The sequence below is a fragment of the Typopeltis vanoorti genome, chromosome 9 (assembly GCF_054136105.1).
Source record: "Typopeltis vanoorti isolate ZY-2024b chromosome 9, IOZ_Tvanoo_1.0, whole genome shotgun sequence".
In the NCBI taxonomy this organism is placed as follows: domain Eukaryota; kingdom Metazoa; phylum Arthropoda; class Arachnida; order Uropygi; family Thelyphonidae; genus Typopeltis; species Typopeltis vanoorti.
The window spans coordinates 62,663,911-62,681,983 of record NC_143557.1 but is presented as its reverse complement, the minus strand read 5'-3'; the positions used below and the strand labels follow the sequence as shown (position 1 = coordinate 62,681,983).

The 18,073-nt window shown below is 35.3% G+C and overlaps 1 protein-coding gene across 2 annotated transcripts in view; it reads left to right on the top strand.

Moving 5' to 3' along the window:
• The window catches only part of LOC150103089 (nudC domain-containing protein 1), a 171,800-nt gene that overhangs the window by 61,468 nt on the left and 92,259 nt on the right, over positions 1-18,073 (top strand). For both annotated transcript variants that reach the window (XM_090397646.1, XM_090397647.1), the window contains exon 4: positions 11,896-12,097. In XM_090397646.1, coding sequence (XP_090253772.1) covers positions 11,896-12,097 — 202 coding nt within the window. The remainder of the gene's footprint in view (positions 1-11,895; positions 12,098-18,073) is intronic.

Genomic DNA, 18,073 nt, shown 5'->3' with positions numbered 1-18,073 from the left:
GTTTAGTGCTCTATTTCACTAATTTACTACCTTCGGACCAGGCCTTCTGAATTATGCAGTGTAGATAATGTAAAATTTAAAAGCAATTCCATATATATATATATATATGTAATATATATATATATATGTAATATATATATATATATATGGAATTGTTAAGTTAAATGAAATTATATATATATATTTAAACACACACACACACACACACACACACACACACACACACACACACACACACACACACACACACGTGTGTGTGTGTGTGCATGTGCATGCCTTTATAGCTCTGTGTAAGTGGTGTTTATATCTAGTGAGTTTGAATCTAGTCACCGATTATAACCCAGTATGTATTAATAGCTTCTGCTCACAATAATGAAAGTCACAAGCCACAAATTAATTTGATATGCTTAAAGTTGGTGACAACATCTTTGTTAAAAGATCATGTATGTTGCATCCTAAATGCTTACTTTAGCTACTTAAATACTGCATATACATGCAGTTTTATAAACCAATTATATCAAGTTCTAGAACAGGAAATTCTATTCCTGGACCCTATAAGAAATTCTAGGATTTAATGCACTAAAACTGCTAATGTAATATTTCTCATATTAATGTTGCCCTTTTTTCATCTAGCTATCATCATCATCAAATTCCTGCCATGTACCCTCAAGGGGTGTACAGGATATGATAGTGCTACATGAAAAATTTACATCATTACTAACTCCTTATCTACAATTTTCCTCCAAATCACTCTGTTACTTGTTCAAGACTCCAACATTATCAGATCTTATATTTCTATCATCCAAGGCACTTTGTACTGTATCAATTCACCTATATCTTGGTCTTCCTCTGGGTCATTTTCCTACCAACCTGGCAGAGAACACTTGTTTTGCTAATCTTTCCTCGCCCATTCTGTTTAAGTGACCATACCACCTGAGATTGGCTCTGCTAACGCATTCCTGGATGCTGACAATGTCAAGTCCTTTCCTAATATCCTCATTTTTAATATGATCTTGCCATTGATGCAATCTGTTCATGCCTCTAACCTTTCTCAAGACTCTCGTATCTGCAGTCTCTAGTCTTTGGTAGAGTGTTTTATTTCTGACCCAGCTCTCAGATCCATAAGTTCAAACTGGTTTGAACACTGTCTTGTATGCAGCTAATTTAGTGTTCCGACTAATTTCTCTCTTATTCCATATGAATTTATTCAATTGGTTTCCTACCATACCAGCTTTGTTGATTCTGTTGTCTATTTCCATATTTAATTTACTATCTTCACTAAAAATTGTGCCTAAGTAGCTGAAATATTTTACTTGTTCCACAAGTTCTCCGTTCACAATGCAGTTGACATTTTCAACGATTCTGCCTATTTTCATTGTCTTTGTCTTTTTATTGCTGACCTTCATACCATATCTATTATAACAGTTATTCAATTTAGTCAGGGAATCTTGCAGACTTGTAGCAGATTTATTTAGAAGTATAATATCATCTGAATAAAGCAAAGAGCTGACATTAACATCTCCAATTTTGATATCAAGTTTAATACCACTTTCCTTCATAATGTGATCCATATAGATAATGAATAAAAGAGGGGATAATGTACATCCTTGTCTCACACCAGATTTAACATTAAACCATCTTCCTGTGTTTCCTTTAATCCTAACTGCTGACTTACAACTCAAATAAAGACTAAGTATTGCTTCATATAATGTCCCATTGACACCATATAACTGTAGCGTATTGAATAGCTTCTCTCTTGGCACCTTGTCATATGCCTTTTCCAAATCGACAAAACTTAAATAAGGATCTTTGTTATATTCCCATGATTTCTCCACTATTTGTTGTAAAGTGAAGATCTGATCCAGACAGCCTCTATTTAGCCTGAAACCAGCTTGTTCTTCACCAAGCTTTTCTTCCACAATTCTTCTCAACCGTTTCTCAAGTATACTGGCATAGATCTTACGAGGAACACTCAATAGAGAAATACCTCTGTAATTCTCACATTCAGTTTTATTTCCCTTTTTATATATGGGTACTATGAGAGCTCTACTCAATAATCGAGAATTTCTCCCTCTGTCCACGACTTCTGAAATATGCAGTACAACCAGTGTAAGACTTTTATACCAATACACGTAAGCATTTCTGGTCAAATATCATCTACTCCTGCTGCCTTTCCACATTTCAAGCCTTCGATGACTTTTTCTACTTCAAGTATGGATATGTATTCCTGACTGTATGCCTGTTGAGTGTTTTTTACCACTGTGCTATCACTACCTGTTTCATTTAGCAATTTTTCGAAGTAATTACTCCATACTTCAAGGATATCTTTTTCTCCTGTTTTCACCTTTATCATCTCTAATTCCTTTTACAGCACTCTTTCCTCCATTTCTGAGCTTCTTCAACAACCTCCAGAATATTTTGCCACCTTCGTGATATTTATTTTCTATGTTCTTGCCAAAGTCCTCCCATGACTTTTGTTTAGGTAGTTTTACACAGTATTTAGCTTTCTTACATTTGTCTCTGTATTCTCTAAGAGCACAAGCTGACTTATTTTCCAGGAACTTTTGATAGGCTTTCTTCTTTTCCTTCACTGCCTCTTTAACTTCCTGTGTCCACCATGGAGTTCTAATTTTTCTATCCTTGCAGACAACTTCACCACATGCCTCTCTAGCTGAATCAGTGATGGCTTTCTTCAAGGCTTGCCACTGAATCTCCAAGGTTTGATTCCTGTTCTCAAACTCCTTCATTTTTCTTCAATAATCTTTGTGTATTTTAGTCTACAGTTCACATCTGAGAGCTGCTCAACTTTCATTCACTTTAAAACTTTCTTACATGTTATTCTTTTCAATATGAAATTCAATTTTATCCTGTTCAAGACGAAATAGTGATCACTTCCAGTTTCAAATCCTCTGTAGACTCTGGTGTCCTGCACCAGGGAGAAAACATCACTATCAACAATAACATAGTCAGTGAGGCTTTTCTTATTCCTTGCCTCTTCTCTCCATGTGAATTTGTGCACATTTTTATGTTGGAACATGGTATTAGTAATAACCAGTCCATGTCCTGAGCAGAAATCCAACAGGTATTTGCCATTATTATTAGCTTTGCTGTTTTCTCCAAATTTTCCCAAAATATTTTTGTATGTCTGACAATCATTTCCTACTCTGCTATTTAGATCCCCAACAAGGACCAACTTTTCCTTTTTCATTGTGTCAGCAGCTTTCTCTAGAGCAGGGGATGCGGAACCCTTGCCCGCGGGCAAAATGTTCGCTCTTGATACTCAAAACGGTTCCCTACCCCTGCTCTAGAGCCTCAAAAAATTCTTCCACTGCTACCTTAGTAGAGCCTTCTGTGGGACCATGGGAACAAATAAGTCTCATTGTCCAGTTCCCATTCTGATATTTGCCCATATCACTCTACTTGAGACTGCTTGCCATTCAAGAAGATTAGCCTCATATTTAGTGTTGAATACTATGGCTACTCCTTCTTTTCCTTGATTGTCATTGCCTAAATATAACATTTTGTATTTATTGCTCAGAAAGGTCTCACCTTTCAGAGCAATTTTGTCTTTGTTTTTGTCTTTTTTGTTTCAGTCACCCCTATTATATCGATCTGGTACATCTAATTCCTCATCTAGCTCCATATCTTTGCCATTCAGGCTTCTTATGTTGATAATACCGATCTTGAGCTCTGGTGATGTTGAGTTTGGGTGTGCTTTCAGATTTGTTCCAGTAGCTGACTTTTCACTATTCGCCCTGGTTCCCTGGCGAAAACAACGGAGGCCTTGTTTAACCAGGCGACGTCCCAGTCGGAATGAAATTTTGTGTACCATCATTTTCTATATTGGTTTAAGCCAATAAGAATACAATTTGGTCAGCTAAATCCCAAATTGCCAGCCCATCCTCGTTCGTTCACTATCCAGGTAGATACCCAACAGGGTGCACCACGAGAAGGTAAGGATTGGACAAAGTCTGAAGCCCCGGTCGGTTCTCTGCATTCCTTTAAAGGCTATGTGGAGGTCTCCTCTCAGTTATACAACTTTGAGCACCCCTTCGTCTAGCTATAACCTGCCTGTAAAACTGAGAACACTAAATTAATTTGCTTCTGTGTAGGTACAACAATCCATTGCTGTTCACATGAATTCAGGTTATTGTACTGCTGTCTATAGAGTAGATACCAAACAAATATGCCTCTGCAACTTGCTGATGTCAGCATCAGTTTTGCCCACACTAGTTAGGCTAAAAGTAGCTAATTAGAGTTATTAAGTTGGAATGGGTTAGAGTAATATCGAAATAGAGAATACTGGAGAAATTGCTAATAAAACAAGTCAAATTATGATTCATCATATAATTCGTTTTTATAATATGTTCAAAAATTATTGACTGTAAATTAGAAATTCTGAAAGCAAAAATTTTGTGTGCACATTTACTAGGGCATGTGCTTTCCCTTTTTGACTGGTCTGTGTTCACTCACGTACATTTAGGGAACATTGGTGGAGTATGCTATCATCATCAAAACTATGAATGGGATTTCAGGTCAATTATAAGAGGTCATTTATGTATATGAGGATAAATGAAATAATTGATTCCTGAGTACCACCTGCATTAGTCCAAAAATCTGAAGAAAGAATATCCTCTACCATTACACACAGTGAAGGACTCGAGAAAAACTGGCAATCTAATTACAAAGAGTGAAAGGCTAATTACAGTAAGATGGCAGTTTGCTGTGAAGCCTTTGATGGTAAACCCTATCAAATGCTTTGGGAACATCAAGTGCAACCACAGGTTTCTTCAAATCTTACCATGGCATCTGTCTAGAGCAGCAGCTTTCAACCTTTTTTTTTATCTTTTGGCACACTAAAACTAATTACTAAAATTCTACAGCACACCACTCAAGTATTAATGACCTTGTAATGAAATACAAAAGAATAATCAAAGTTATTTATGACAGTAATTATTTATTATTTTTTTCTAATATACATACATGTAACATAAATGTATTTTTTTAATCAATGAGACACCTGAGCTTGGCATTGTTTCATTCTGTCCCTTGTATGAGGTCGGATTGTAGATAGGAATACCCTCAAATCTTCCATGGTTTCAAGCCACAAGCTATTCTTGTTTTTTATAGTGTTCATTGCAGAAATGCTAGCTTCACACAAATATGAAGTGGAGAAAGGAAGAAGTGCTTCAATTGATTTTTTTTTTTTTTTGTGATAATGTGATATTCACTTCGAAGAGACAACCAGAATGAAATAGTATCTGTTGTTGAATGTTTAAGTTTTAATCCTCTGTCATTCCTTATTTCTGTTAGCTTGTCGTCTTCTGCAGTTTTAGATGTACTAACATCAGTTATTACTTCCCTATCATGTAATTTTCGTTTTTTAATTAGAAACTTGTCCATGCTTAATGGATTCTTATAAAAAAAGAAAAAAAATCAACCAAAATCGGAAAAAAAATTAATTTATTAACTCTTTCCCAGTTAAAAGAAAATCAGGTATCATTTGAAATTACTGGTCTTGTAACATTTTAAAAGTGCAGCACTCATAGTTTTCACTAAAATTCAATACCATTGAAACACAATGAAACAGATTTTACAGAATTGAAACCGATTCATCTGTTTAGGCGAGAAACCACAAAGATTTCAGTTGTTCACTGATTAAACCTGTCTCATCTTTATACAGTGGCAATGCTACAGTGTAAGTGCCTCGAATGCTGTAATTGTCGTACATCTTGAGGAACCTGTAAACACATAAAACGATGCATATCTATAACAGGTACAATAAATCTGTATTATGCCAATACAGGGTGTTCGGGATAAATTTGACAGTTTCGTAAGGAAAAAGAAAATCTTCTTTGTATCTATTAAATTTAATGAATTGACAAAAAAACATTACAGGCAGAGTTAATTACAATACTATCAACAAGATTTACTCAAAATAACCACCATTAGCATCGATCACAGCTTCAATTCTGCTTCGGAACCTCGAACAAGCTGATGCTACAGTCTCCCTGGGAAGGGCCGCAAAAACTGTTTTAATTTTATCCATTAACTGGGCTTTTGTATTACTGGAAGTGCGATTGGTGTCTTTTTCAACTGCGCCCCATACAAAATAATCCATGGGGTTAAGGTCTGGGGAGTTTGGAGGCCAAACATTTGGACTGGTGAAGTCGTAGAAATTTTCAGACAACCATTTTTGACTTTTCCCAGAGGTGTGGCAAGGGGCCGAATCCTGCTGCCATACATACGGCCTACCATTGGCTACCCTTGTTATCCAGGGCTTGACTACAGTTAGCAACTCCACGAACAAAGCCCGAATTCCAATGCCAGGGTTCTTCAACACCTGTTCCTGCAGATTTGCGAGGAATTCTGCTGTACGAACGCAATCAGATCGTCTGCTAGGGATCTTTCTTCTTGCTACATCCTCGTAGTCACCATTGCAAGTCTCTAGTTCATGCCTGATTGTTTTTACTGTATTCAGGGAGCATTGGGCAGCAGTCGTAATATCCTTATTTTGATGGCGGGCACGAATCATCATGATACAAGTTATTCTCTTCCATGATTCAGGTGGGTTCCAGCTATCCATCCTTTCTGACATCTTGTATATGAATGAAGAAGGGTCCAAACTTTTAAATGAAGAGAAGTGTGTGTTAATACATGTAACTTACGGAAAAATATAATTAATTATAAATATGTCAAATTTATCCCGAACACCCTGTATAATCATAAATTTTATTCACTCTTCACAATTCTGTTCAATGTAATGTAAACATTATGACTCTTCATATACTTTGTATATAAAATGTGCAAAAACACTTTTTTTACATCAGTTTTTATTTCTTTATGTCAAAATCTTGTGGCAAACTGCACCTTTCACAGCACACCGGTTAAAAATCACTGGTCTAGAGGTAACAAGCAGATCTTCTGTGGATCTTGATTGACAAAATCCATATTGGTGGTCACTGATTAGTCGATAGTTCTCCAGATATCGAAGAAGTTGCTTGTTGCTAACCTTCTCCATTACTTTTATACAATACTGAGATGAGAGCAATGCAGTTGTAAACACTTATAATTTTTTTTTCTTTTTTAATTTCTATTTGGTACTTGGGCTTGCATCTGTTCTGTAGGGTGGCTGCCAGCTGAGTATAATATAATACAGCATAGAGATGATAAAGAACAGATGATAAAAAAGAAAAACAAGATTACAGAATAGCAGTAATTCTTCCCTATGCTTGGTCAATCATGGACAAGATTTCAGAGTTACTAAAAGCAAGGGATTAAATTGGCCTTCTTTCTTCCTGCTCAATGAGATAGTTTTAGGCCTCCAACCTGAATTGTTTTAGGCCTCTAAAACTTTCCCATCTGCCACTTAAAAAACCTGGTGTTTACAAGATCACTGTACCATATAACACATAAGGTTTGTATTATATGGGACAGACAGGCTGGTCAGGAGAGATATGTATTTCAGAACATTTTAAGGATGGAAAGAAAACACAAATCAGGATTGACAATACGCACACAACAGAATTCAAACATGAGGTAACTTGGCAGTGAATTAAAATGATCTGATTATCTGAAATAAAAATTCTGAGCTTTTATAAGAGTCATCTGAAATGTTAAAATCTCCACAACAATGCAAGAAGAAACAAAGCATCAACTTATACCAAGTCTCATCTTCTCTCATAAAACATCTAATGCATGCAAACACCAGTGGCATACATAATATCACTAACCATTAAGCTAGCATAAGTGTGCATTCCTTGTTAGTCTTTTTTAAATATCAATATTGTGAATGTTACCTGCTTGTAGCTTAACTCTTTGTTTTATTCACTGTTATCTCCTGAAGATGTGAAACATGGTTATATCACGAAACCAGTTGTGTATTGTTTTGCCACCAATTTGTCCTATGTGATTGAAATATCGACATAATTAGATCATGTCCTTTTACCACAGAAATCTTCAAAATGAAAAGTGTTAAGTTCAAGAACTTGTCTCTTGAGTACAATTGATAGGATACCATCAGCACCAGAAACCTTTTTGGTATCTACATTGATCAAGATATCTTTCTGGCAGAAGGCTACAGGAAGTGTGTCATGCAGTGTTTGAAGTAAAGATGGAAGCAATTTGACTTGGTTATCCATCTGGGAGAGCTAGAAGATCAGAATGATAACAGGAGGTCATATTTACCTTTAAGTGATGTTACAATACTGTCATATGGCTGAGAGAGTGCATGAGCACAGATTGGGAAAATTTGTGCCTAACAGCTTTTGCAAGGAATATGCATGTAAGCACATTTTAAGGATGGAAAAAAAAAAAAAACAGGACTGGCAGTACACACACACACATACACACACAACAGAATCCATACCAGCAGGCATGACTGCCATTGGCACAGGCAGCAAGTTTTCTATGTTTAGCCCTTTCAAAGTCAGACTTAGTCTCGTAATGACCGTTTTGCAAGTGTTGAGGGCTTCAGTGTGGGCTGTGAATGAAGCTGGAGCTTTTGTTTCAAGCCACTTATGAATAAGCTGTTTCTCGTGGATTACCCTGGAATGCTCTTTGGAGAACCATGGCTTGGATAATGGATGGGAATTTTTAACAGGGGTGGGGAAATGAAAAAATCCTCATTCCATAATTTCTGTGATATGGTGACAAGTATCTGGTTATGGAGAATGGAAATATTGTACCAAAGGATATTGGATTATGAATGACTGAGAGGAAGACATTCCACAAGAATTATAATCTGAATTACCAAGAGGATGTCATCTCAACACAGTTGAGATGAGATTGGATCAACACAGTTGATTCAATCATCTCAAAAGGAGAATTGGTCTAGAAAATATCCAGAGTGCTGAATATATTTGGACAGTTAAGTTGCATGTTGTTGTTGTATCAGTAATTTGAGGTTCAATTAAAAGCAGATCAGGTTGGAATGTATGCAAGTAATGGTGCACATCATTTAGGTTGGTATTTACACCATGAATGTTGGTGAATGTAGAAGAAATTTTCATAAGGTTTTGAGTATTTTAAATTTGGGAGGGGAGATTTTTTGTTGTTGTTTTTTAAAAATCAGTGACTATATTTACATTTAGGTGATGTTAGTGTTTCAGAAGTGAAGAGGAAAAGTGCAGGAAAACATAGTTCAGTGACATAGATATGTCACTGATTATGTTTTGTGTGTCTTCCTCCAGCCATTTAGCAGCATATCTGACACTCAGAATGTGTCAGCTGATCAGGAAGCCTTCTGAATGTGTTACCATGAGGTTTGGTCCTGTAGACTATATTGCAGCCGGCTTGTGGAACTGCTTTACTGCTATACCCTTGAAGATGGAGAATTTTTTCAATCTCCACAGTATGTTTTCCATGCCCTTGAGCTATCACTCACACTATATTTTAGAAGTTTGAGGACCAAGAAGAACTTCTACTCTGCTAAGCAACCACTTCAGGCCTCCAGTAAACAAGGTGGTGTATTGCATCATGTGATAACAATCATTTACTACCTAATAGGTCTAGTTGGTATTTCCTTCAGCTAGGAAATATATCCTTTTACTTTTATATTGTTTTGTTCTGTATCATCTGCATCAGCCACCTCTCCAAATTTCAGGTTTCTGATAGCTTTTGCTATCCCTGTTTACATTTCTCTTGACTATTTTCTGCCACAGTTCTTCTTTTGCTTATCTCACTGAGCATTCTTTTAAAATAAATACTTCAGATATTCAGAACATCCTTGTCTTCAATTTTTATGTTTCTTTTATCTTCTCTAATTCTTACTCTCCTCAATTTTTTTTAGCCTTTTTTTTTTTTCAGTAACATCCAGAGCATTTTGTTATTCATTTATTATCTTCTGTCCTCTTACCAAAGTCTTCCAGTGTTACTTTTGTTTTGCTACTTTTAAACATAGCTTAGTTTTCTGTCATTTTTTTTTTCTGTAATCCCTGAGGGAGCTTAAAATTTTCTTGAAAGAACTTTTCCAGGAATAACTTCTTGAGGTCCACTGAGAAGTTCTGATTTTTCTATCTTTGCAGACAATGTCACCATATGATTCTTTTGCAGAATTGGTCAGTATTTTCTTCAGAGTTTTGCCACTCAGTCTCTAAGGTTTCGCTTCTTTTCAAACTCTTTAATGCTTTTTTATTTTATTTTATTTTTTTTAAAATCTATAACATTTATATATATGAGCTACAGTTAACTTCTGAAAGCTGCTGAAGTTTGATTCTTTTTATAACTTTATGTGAATCCTTCTCACAAAAGCTTATCATTCTATCATATATTAGCACCTTAGTTGGGCTAAGGGTTAGATACTCATAGAAACTCTACTCTCTATACTGTACACGGCCACTTCAGACTTGCAATAATCAGGGTAGTGGTCTCTCACATGAGACAGTGAAAATGCATCACCCACCTAAAAATATTCACAGACAACCATGCTTGTAGTGGGATTTGAGTGACCAGCGAGGTGGATAGTTCAACGTATTGATGTTAAACGAGCTTCTTCTTCCTAACATGGAATTTAGGCCAAGTGGCCTTTTCCGGTTTCATGCCATCTCTTTCTTGGTCTTCCGATTCTTCTTTTTCCACTTATTTTGTATCTGTATAATATTTTTGGTAGTCTGCTGTTGTCCATTCAATTTAAATGTTCTAGCCATTTTTGTTTATACTGTCTTATGTAGTAATTAATTGGTTTTATTTTCAGCGATTGTAAGATTTCTTCATTTGTTTTGTGGTCCCACTTGGTACATCCAGCTGTTTTTCTGTGGAACTTCATTTCTGCTGTTTGAATTCCCTTTCATGGTCCATGTTTCGCTTCCGTATAGTAGAGTTAGTTTTGACAAGACATTATATAGTCTGATTCTAGTGTGTTTTTGTACTAGGAATGGCTTAAATATATTATTTATTATGCCATTTACTTTGACAAAGTTTGATATTTTAGTATCTATGTCTTTTTCTTCTTTTTATGATAGATCACATCCCAAGTATCTGAAAGTGTTTACTTGTTCTAGTATTTTATTATCTATTACTATTTTACATCTTATTGGGTTTTCTCCTTTGAATGCCATTATTATTATTATTATTTTTTTTTTAGATATTGTCATATTATATTGCTTTGAGATATCATTTAATGATCTTTGTAAGTCATCTTCTGATGTAGCTAATACTATTTGATCTTCTGCAAATATTAGCATATCTATCTTCATTTGCTGGGTCATTTGTATACCAAATGGGTTATGCTGTTTCCAGATTGTTAATATTTCATTTATATATATATTGAAAAGCAGAGGTGAGAGGGTACATCCTTGTCGTACTCCTCTTGATATATCTTTCCATTCTGAGATGTGTTCTAATTTAACTGCTATTTTATTTCCTGTATATATTTCTTGAATAGATTGTAAAAGTTGGTTTGGTATGTTTAAAGTGGTTAATATTTTAAACAATTTTTGTCTACTAATTTTGTCAAAGGCTTTTTCATAATCAATAAAGGCCACGTATGTTTCTTTTTGAAATTCTCTTCTCTTTTCTATTAATAATTTTAAAGTAAAAATTGGATCTATGCAGGATCAGCATCATCAACAACAACAACTTTTCGGAAACCATTTTGTTCTTCTAATAATTTGATCTAGAATAGAGAAACTAAGCAGCATTCTACAATGCTGCTTAGTTTCTCTTTTAATATTCCTGCGTATATTTTATATCCTGTATTCAGTAGGCTAATGAGCTTAAGCAAATAAATGACAAGTTTATTGGCAAACTAGTCATTTCTTTCACTGATGCGTTGTAATAGACCATAAAAACTGCATAATAACAATAACACTTGAAAAAATCTAAATATCTAAATCTGCAATAAAGTCCTATAATTAACTGATAATGTAGAATTAATATTTTATATTTATTTTCCAGTTATGTTATACATACCACATGGAAATCTGCCAATTTCCATGCTATCTTCTTCATAGTATCTATCGTAGTTTCCTTGGAAGTCACCAAATTGATTGTTTAGTAGCCCATATTTGTCGACCCCAAGATGTTAAAGGCAACTTCAGATTAACTGAAACCACAGTTCATTTTGTGTATGTAATTGAATGGATTACACTCACTTATGGTAAATATCTTTAATTATTTTTGTCATTTAATATGCAATTAAGTTAATCTGAGTTTCACTTAGAAAAATATTTTGAAAACACTGATGAAAACATTAAACAACAACAACAAAAAAAAATCCAGGGAACCAAAATTTCACTTGCAAAGCATACTGTTAGCATTACCTTGCCATGCTTTTAATAAACAGTTGAGTATATACAGGCACTATATATATATGTATGTATGTATGTATATATGTATGTATGTATGCATGCACTGAGGTTGATTTACTCGGTTGTTAAACATATTTTTTAAAAGAATTGAATGACATAAACTGAGAGTGAAGGAAAAAGGTTTAATGGTATCACACGACTAGTTTCGGCTTTTTACAGCCTTCTTCAGGTGTTTTCATAAAAGAAAAGAAATAACATTAAACATTGAAGATAAAACTGTGAACAGTACAGGAAAGTCGCTATACATATTTAACGTGAAAACGTTGTAATTAACGTAATCAAAGCTGTTCCTTCGTTGTTCACATTGTTGGCTGGGTGGGTGCGTATAGCATCTCGTGAGCACCAGTATGTGATCACAGCAGAATGACAGTCTGGGAGGTTGTAGCTTAAATTATTATTTAAATGTGCAGGGTTGAGGATGATTTCTCTTGATTCTACTATTTTTCTCTCCAATTCGTCAGGGCAACGGAAAATGTTGTTAGATCTATCCCAAAGGATCGTATGACTATGGTTTTGATCATCAGAATCGGCAGAAAAAAGGATATGGCTGGATAAAGCACTGGCACGTGTTCTGTTGTAAGTGATATCTCTCCTTTGTTCCTCCATACGCAATTCAATAGACTTATCTGTCTGGCCAAAGTAGGGAATGTCGCAGTCACACCATATCTTTTATATACCGGGATATTTTAGGTTGTGATGGCTAGGCTTTGGACTGCTCACTAGAGAGCGGATCTTAGGAAGCGGAGTGTATAAAGTTCTAATGTTATATTTTTTGAGAACCTTGGCTAATTTTTGAGAGACTGAGCTTATATATGGTATAGATATATTGCCTTTAACATTATTAATTTCTTCAGTATGGCGACTAGGAGGATTAAAATGGTATTTTTTAGTAATTTTTTGAGAATAATCATTCAGTTTGAAAGTAGATCTAAGAAAATTGATTTCTTTATGAAGTTCATCTGGGTCGTCAAGAAGAGAGCGAGCTCTATGTGGCAAAGTAGAAATAATTCCAAGTTTCTGAAGAGGGAAACTATGGAGATATCTATTGGTGTGTGTAGGTTTTCTGTACATGGAAATTTTAAGTTTTTCAGAAGAATGGGTCAGTTTCACATCCAGGAAAGGCAGGAAACCATTAGTTTCAAACTCAGCCATGAATTGGATATTCGGGTGTTGAGATGTTCAAGGAAATCCAGAAGAGAATCATGTCCATGGCTCCCAGTGAGGAAAATGTCGTCCACATATCGTTTCCAAATTCTACGTGCTAAGGAATAGGAAGAGATAGCTTTAACTTCAAAATCTTCCAGATAAATGTTGGCAAGTACAGGAGATAAAGGATTACCCATTGGTAGACCATGATTTTGCTTATAGATGGTGTCCTGAAATCTAAAGTATCATGACTTGATGCAATGAGTAAGTAAGGCTAACATTTTTTTATATAACTTATCTTTGAGTCATGTCAGGACTTCGTCTGTAGGAACATTTGTAAACAAGGATACTATGTCAAAGCTAGTCATAATTTCATTTTTTTGAACAGTAATGTTCTTAATGTATGATACAAAATCTGTAGAGTTGTTAATAAAAGACGAAGACTTGCCAGAAAAACATTTAAGGTATTTTGCGAGATATTTTGAAAGGTTGTATATTGGTGAATCAATGCCTTCAACAATGGGACGAAGTGGGGTATTTCCATTGTGGATCTTGGGAACTCCATATATGCGTGGCATGAGCGGATGGAGAGAGCGAAGAGAAATGCGAATGTTTCTAGACAGTTTAACAATCGAGATTCATGACGAGGTCTCTCTTAATAACAATAAAAGAAACTTCAACAAAACACTGAAGAAGATAGGACTGGTTAATCAACAACAGGCTAATCTTTTTGAAACGCTGTAAATTCCATGCAGTTTTTCCTAAGTTTATATCTTTTAAAGAGAATATTACTTTGAACGTGGCAAAAGAATCTATCGCAAAGCAAAGTTAGACCTTCTTGCTGAAAGAATATTGAACACAAAACGTATACTCTTGCTTTTTTGTTTGCCAAAAAAAGTACATTATCTCAAATACTTGAAGAATCTCTAGACAATGGAAGTTGGCATCTCTTTAGTATGAGTAGTGAGTCTCAAGCAGCCCAAATCCAATATAACAACAAATTAAAACTTATTAGGAAATTTGAAGCACTAAAAAGAGTACAAAATATGAACTTCTCGAAACCCCACATCAATCCTGACAAAGTTGTAATTAATAAAATCATCTCACATCCTTTCAGATGCAGAAAAAAGCATCCTCAGCAAGGTTTAAATTTTATTCCTTCTCCAAAATCTATCCCAAGAGAATCACACCTCACCAAGATAGAAAAGGCTGCCTCCTTCCTCCCTTCACAAAACTTTTCCGTATTGAATCCATCTTTATCATTAACAATGCTAAACCACCCACAGATAACATCTCTTCGTCGGAACGACAGGCTCTTAAGAGTTCAAAAAACAACAGAAATATACTTATCCTTCCCGCAGATAAAGGCAGTGACACAGTTGTGCTTAACTTTGAAGATTATAAAAATAAGAAGCTTGAATTACTACACAGTGACACTTACTCAATTCTTGAGAGAGATCCCACTCATGAACTTCAAAATCGTACCAACAATTTATTAAAAACAACTTCTGAACTGTCTAGAAACATTTGCCTTTCTCTTTGCTCTCTCCATCCGCTTATGCCACGCATATATGGAGTTCCCAAGATGATCCACAAGGGAAATACCCCACTTCGTCCCATTGTTGAAGGCATTGATTCACCAACATACAACCTTTCAAAATATCTCACAAAATACCTTAAATGTTTTTCTGGCAAGTCTTCGTCTTTTATTAACAACTCTACAGATTTTGTATCATACATTAAGAATATTACTGTTCAAGAAAATGAAATCATGGCTAGCTTTGACATAGTATCCTTGTTTACAAATGTTCCTACAGACGAAGTCCTGACACTACTCAAAGATAAGTTATCTAAAAAAATGTTAGCCTTACTTACTCATTGCATCAAGTCATGATACTTTAGATTTCAGGACACCATCTATAAGCAAAATCATGGTTTATCAATGGGTAATCCTTTATCTCCTGTACTTGCCAACATTTATTTGGAAGATTTTGAAGTTAAAGCTATCTCTTCCTATTCCTTAGCACTCAGAATTTAGAAACGATATGTGGACGACATTTTCCTCATTTGGAGCCATGGATATGATTCTCTTCTGGATTTCCTTGAACATCTCAACACCCGAATATCCAATTCATGGCTGAGTTTGAAACTAATGGTTCCCTGCCTTTCCTGGATGTGAAACTGACCCGTTCTTCTGAAATACTTAAAATTTCCATGTACAGAAAACCTACACACACCAATAGATATCTCCATAGTTTCCCTCCTCAGAAACTTGGAATTATTTCTACTTTGCCACATAGAGCTCGCTCTCTTCTTGACGACCCAGATGAACTTCATAAAGAAATCAATTTTCTTAGATCTACTTTCAAACTGAATGATTATTCTCAAAAAATTACTAAAAAATACCTTTTTAATCCTCATAGTTGCATACTGAAGAAATGAATAATGTTAAAGGCAATATATCTATACCATATATAAGCTCAGTCTCTCAAAAATTAGCCAAGGTTCTCAAAAAATATAACATTAGAACTTTATACACTCCGCTTCCTAAGATCCGCTCTCTAGTGAGCAGTCCAAAGCCTAGCCATCACAACCTAAAATATCCTGGTATATACAAGATATGGTGTGACTCCGACATTCCTTACTTTTGTTACACCTGATATCTTGAGAATATAACATTCTCAGTTATCATGGTGTAACATGAAAATTAAATAACATAATTAAAAACCCCTGCATAAAAAGGATAATTTATTTAATAAAATATTCTTGCATCCAGTAGGTCTGAGAAAGAGTTTAAAAAGGGGGTTAAGATAGAGGCTAACAAGAGAAATAACGGAATATCGCTTAGGGCCTATACCCGGATAGAAACTTCGTTACGAGTTGCCGATCAAAATGATGTATGGCGGCAAAATGCTACCCAATTGGTAGACAGACGGAAAACAAGTAGGAGGCGGGAGAAAGAAGTAAGAAAGGGCGCCGTTAGGGAGCAACTATAAAAGATTTGGTACCCCCCCCCCCCCTCAGGAGCTTTTTGGAGAGTAGGCTCTTGTGGTTTTTTTGGAGAAGACGTTTAGATAGTCAAGGAGGCCTGAGGCCTTTTTGCCTTTTGCCAGAGGAGAAGAAACGTTTGGATAGTCGCGGTGGTTTTAGTTTGGTTTTCTAGTGGATTTCACGGTATTCCTGAGTGGAGAGATATGGCTTATATCCTCATGCCACAACAAGGAATCGAAGGTGAGCGGGAAGGCTATTCCCGTATTCCTATGTAGAAAGCGAAATATACCATAGAGTCATCGGAAGCTGTGAAAATATCGATGTCCTCGTTTCGGATAGTACAGCCGACGGCGCAGATGTTTATATAGCCCTGAATTGCAAGAAGTTATGCAAGCAAGTTCGTTCAGTAGAAGGTAAAGGCCCGTAAGTGAAGCTAAAGAAAGGTATTGTGAATTTTGTCTTATGTTAACTAGAAGTTGTTTGTAATAGGTACCATTGTCATAATATGGAACTGTTAAAGTGATTAGGGAAAAATTATAATAGGATATTAGAATTTGATAGAGAGTGTTAAAAGTAAGCTAGCTAGTGTTGATAATTTGTGAATAATTAATTATCCTAAGAATCTTGAATGCTTACTATATTGTAAAAGGAAAGTTAATGACATAGTTGTGTGTTAATGAAGTAAATGGTTTTATTAATGTTGAGTTTGATTAGTGTGAATTGAGTAATCAAGTAGCCCGAGGAATTTGAATGCCTAGTGTGATGTGTAGAGAATCGGAAATTGTCATAAGTATGTGCTAGGGTAGTTAATGATTTTGTTAGTGTACTTGAAGTTGAATAATCTAATAATGTGTGGTGATCTAATTTTTCCATGTTAAGTGAATTCATGTTTTGTATGAAATTTTGTGGCGGCATGATCGTAGTAACTTTTGTCGAATCATAGCCCAACTACTTGTTATTAAGCAAATTTTAGTGTGTAGGTAATTTAGTTGAGTATTTTGATATGTACCATGTTTAGAGAAATAATAAACCTTTTGTTAAATGAAAAAAAAAGTTGTCTGATATTGCTAATCCAATGCACCACTTAGAAACATTCGAGCCTAACCACGCGGGGAATTAATGTTAAGAAACGGGAAGTTTAAGGAATTAATGTTGAGTAACAAGAAATAGTGTCACGACTGCAATAGTTACACTTTCAGATATTTGAGTTCCTTTTCTCTGTTTATGTATAGAATATCTTAAGCTAAATATCCCAAAGGGCGCAGTTAAAATACAAATACTAGGGATACTATGGGGAACAATAACTCAGATATTAGTAGAAATTTTGGTGATGTCTTGAAAGTAGAAGATGATCAAAACCATAGTCATATGATCCTTTGGGATAGATTTAACAGCATTTTCCGTTGCCCTGACGAATTGGATAGAAAAATAGTAGAATCTAGAGAAATCATCCTCAACCCTGTACATTTAAATAATAATTTAAGCTTCAACCTCCCAGACTGTCATTCTGCTGTGATCACATACTGGCGCTCACGAGATGCTATATGCATGCACTCACCCAACAATGTGGACAATGAAGGAACAGCTTTGAATACGTTAATTACAACGTTTTCACATTAAATATGTAT